Source organism: Trypanosoma cruzi, genomic scaffold (genome assembly GCF_000209065.1).
Source record: "Trypanosoma cruzi strain CL Brener 1047053516851 genomic scaffold, whole genome shotgun sequence".
Taxonomy (NCBI): Eukaryota; Euglenozoa; class Kinetoplastea; order Trypanosomatida; family Trypanosomatidae; genus Trypanosoma; species Trypanosoma cruzi.
This window is the reverse complement of record NW_001849577.1, coordinates 420,425-423,306: the sequence shown is the minus strand read 5'-3', so window position 1 is coordinate 423,306 and position 2,882 is coordinate 420,425. Positions and strand designations below refer to the sequence as shown.

Here is a 2,882-nt window from a genome sequence, read left to right as displayed (position 1 = left end):
AAGGGTCAACGTTGGGTTTGCTGGCGTCTCCGAAAGAACCAACTTTGTGTTTGGCTTGATGGCAGCCTCCACATTTTTTAGATCACGCATATCGACAAACGTAAATTCCATACCAAAACGTGGAAAAAAAACACGGCACGCACGGTTCGTGCCACCGTAACTGCAATCGGTGATAATCGCATGATCACCCGCACTCATAAAAGAAGAAATAGCCGTGGTGGTCGCAGACATGCCTGTGCTGTACACCGTAGCATAGTCACCGTTTTCAATGGCACACAGCTTTCGCTCCAACACCGAGACCGTTGGATTTGCGCTGCGGGTGTAACTGTACCCTTTACTTTGGTATTTACCAATAGACTCCTGCACAAAAGTTGTGCTTTGATACACGGGCGTAAGCACAGCCCCTGTCACAGGATCAGGCTTCACACCCCCATGCACAAGAACGGTGTCGAATCCATAAGTTTGATCTTGCCAGGAACCCGATCCCTCAGTAAAGTCGGAAACCAAATGCTTCTGGGAGGACATTCTGATATTCTTTTTTTTTCGTTAAACAACAACTTCAAATCCTAAAATAAAACCAACAAAAAGAAAAACATTTCAGTATAACGCCCACTATCAGATCAAACTGTGCTTTTGAATAATGTCATTTCGTGGCATCACAGATGGCGCGCAGCCAGGCGAGGCAGCACAGCGCATGGTCCCGATGCTCGCAGGGGCGAAGGACTGGAGCGATACTCCGGTGAGAAGATAAAAATAAGGAAAAAAAAAAAATAAGATGCAAGGAAGGGAGGAGAGGGCCGCAGGACGTCCGTCAGAGTGGTGCATGATGATGTCTCATTCAGTGGGTCATGCCATATTTTACCTGAATATCGTGTTATGCATCAGCGACGTCGCAAACGCATACAAACACAGAAAGAGAGAAAAAGAGGCGCCTCCTCCGCTTCTCCCTGCAGCCGCGGGAAATACATCTCGTGCCTCTTGAACCTGCGGTGCTGACGGAATCGCAACCACCACATTACCTGAGGGCACTGCTTCGGCCGAATTCCAACAAGGTGGGGCACGGGGGAAGAGGGAGGTGGTGCTAACAGCGCGGATTTGGCGACACCGTCTCAGACAACGCGCAAGCAGCGCCCACCACTGGGGTAGTGCCTGCCCGCGCCAGCTTCGTACCGTCATGGTCGGTGTCAGATTTTACCCTACGAAGTACAGCGTCGCATCACAGTGGTGGCCGCCTCAGTTTCCTCTTGCACAACACTGGCGGACACCACCGGCACCAAGGTAGAACACCAGGGCGGGTCCGTGTAAATTGTGCGTCGCGGCATATGCCCGCGGCTTGCATGCGCCCAGTCAGCAATCGTAGCGACGTTCTCGTCCGCGTGTATCAGATCAAACTGTGCTTTTGAATAATGTCATTTCGTGGCATCACAGATGGCGCGCAGCCAGGCGAGGCAGCACAGCGCATGGTCCCGATGCTCGCAGGGGACGAAGGACTGGAGCGATACTGCGGTGAGAAGATAAAAATAAGGAAAAAAAAAAATAAGATGCAAGGAAGGGAGGAGAGGGCCGCAGGACGTCCGTCAGAGTGGTGCATGATGATGTCTCATTCAGTGGGTCATGCCATATTTTACCTGAATATCGTGTTATGCATCAGCGACGTCGCATTATGTATAGAGTTCCTTCCTGTGAATGCCTTTGTTTTTTGGGGCGCAAGAAGAATAAATAGAACAGAGTACATGTTGTTTGTTAGGAAACCGTTCCCGCAGCATAAAAAAAAAAAAAAAAAAAAAAAAAAAACGGTTCGATCTTATATACTGGTAAAAGCAACAAGCTTAAAGCAATTTGTTGGCAATCACGGTGTTGATTGCTGTCTTTAAACACGCCCGCTTTGTTTTTTTTCTTTCTTTTCTATGATGAAGTATGAAGTGAGTGACGTGTTGACTCCGTGTCTGAGAAGTTGATGAGGCTCGTGAAATTATTGTTTGAGGTGTCGTATAGGTGCGTCGAGGTGTCTCTCGAGCTGTCAACCGGGTCAACATACGTGTGCTCTGGCTTGCCAGTCTGATAGGAACGTGGCTGTTCGTGTTGTGGTGCCATCCGGCGGTGCACTGGGCTGGTTTCCGCGGCGGTAGAGGCAAATGTAAGGTCAACCGCGGGCTCAGGTGATTCTGAAACCACCGCCCTGAGTGGAATCTGCCGGCTCTTCTTTCCAAGCATTCCGCGTAATTCGTGAAGCACACGCAGTGGCAATCGGTTGGCATTTTGTCTGGCAGCTGGCATGGCGTGGCAGAAGTTTGGCGGCGCAGCGGGCAGCATTTGGTGACGGGCTTCAGGCATCTGCCCTGGTAAATTTTCCACCGCTTCTTTGGAGAGCTGTAGCTCGCGCCGAAGCGCATTTACGCGCCCATGGCCCTCTGCCGTCTCTATACGTTTGGCATCGAGCTGTTCTTGGAGGAGATGCAGGTACTGCCTGGACTGCCGTAGCTGCATTTCATCACTCCGCAGCGCTTCGCTCTCTTTCATAAGGTCTTGACGCTCTTGCCGCAACTGCCGCCACTGTTCATCTACCTGCTCCGTCGTCCGTTGAAAGTCATTGAGGAGTTTTACCATCACCTCGTGTCGTCCCCTAAGATCCTCCTCGCGCTGACGCAGTTGACTTACTTCTGCATGTGCACTTTCGCTTGCCGTGCGAAACCACGACACCATGGATGTTTGTTCTGCTTTGGCATCACGTTCCTCTTCGGCTAGCTGCACGGTAGCCTCCCGTAGCTCTGCGAGAACGCGACCAAAGCGCTCTTGTATGTTGCTTTTCTCATCTTCCACCATTTGTTTCCATCGCCGGTACTCTCGCTCCCACTCCGTCTTGCCGTTTGCAAAATTCGCCT

General features: G+C 51.0%; 2 protein-coding genes and 7 non-coding genes across 9 annotated transcripts, besides 2 other annotated features; all 9 read right to left on the bottom strand.

Annotated features, from left to right (window-relative positions):
- Window positions 1-525, bottom strand: Tc00.1047053510739.19 (cystathione gamma lyase, putative; the record flags this gene model as incomplete). The annotated part of the gene is made up of 1 exon (XM_797744.1): window positions 1-525. A coding segment is annotated over one exon (525 nt), but the record flags the coding sequence as incomplete, so codon positions are not given.
- Window positions 1-2,882: a sequence feature (heterozygous, Esmeraldo-like haplotype).
- Window positions 614-659, bottom strand: Tc00.1047053510739.80. The gene has a single exon (XR_008255725.1). It is a non-coding gene; the product is annotated as a C/D small nucleolar RNA (snoRNA), TB9C3C2, 3' partial (small nucleolar RNA).
- On the bottom strand, window positions 812-885 carry Tc00.1047053510739.70. Its single transcript, XR_008255724.1, has one exon. It is a non-coding gene; the product is annotated as a C/D small nucleolar RNA (snoRNA), TB9C3C1 (small nucleolar RNA).
- Tc00.1047053510739.60 lies at window positions 965-1,030 on the bottom strand. Its single transcript, XR_008255723.1, has one exon. It is a non-coding gene; the product is annotated as an H/ACA snoRNA, TC9C3H2 (small nucleolar RNA).
- On the bottom strand, window positions 1,110-1,221 carry Tc00.1047053510739.50. Its single transcript, XR_008255722.1, has one exon. It is a non-coding gene; the product is annotated as a C/D small nucleolar RNA (snoRNA), TB9C3C3 (small nucleolar RNA).
- Window positions 1,243-1,313, bottom strand: Tc00.1047053510739.40. The gene has a single exon (XR_008255721.1). It is a non-coding gene; the product is annotated as an H/ACA snoRNA, TC9C3H1 (small nucleolar RNA).
- Tc00.1047053510739.30 lies at window positions 1,346-1,425 on the bottom strand. The gene has a single exon (XR_008255720.1). It is a non-coding gene; the product is annotated as a C/D small nucleolar RNA (snoRNA), TB9C3C2 (small nucleolar RNA).
- On the bottom strand, window positions 1,578-1,651 carry Tc00.1047053510739.20. The gene has a single exon (XR_008255719.1). It is a non-coding gene; the product is annotated as a C/D small nucleolar RNA (snoRNA), TB9C3C1 (small nucleolar RNA).
- Window positions 1,767-1,794: a microsatellite.
- Tc00.1047053510739.10 (hypothetical protein, conserved) lies at window positions 1,906-2,882 on the bottom strand (the record flags this gene model as incomplete). The annotated part of the gene is made up of 1 exon (XM_797743.1): window positions 1,906-2,882. A coding segment is annotated over one exon (977 nt), but the record flags the coding sequence as incomplete, so codon positions are not given.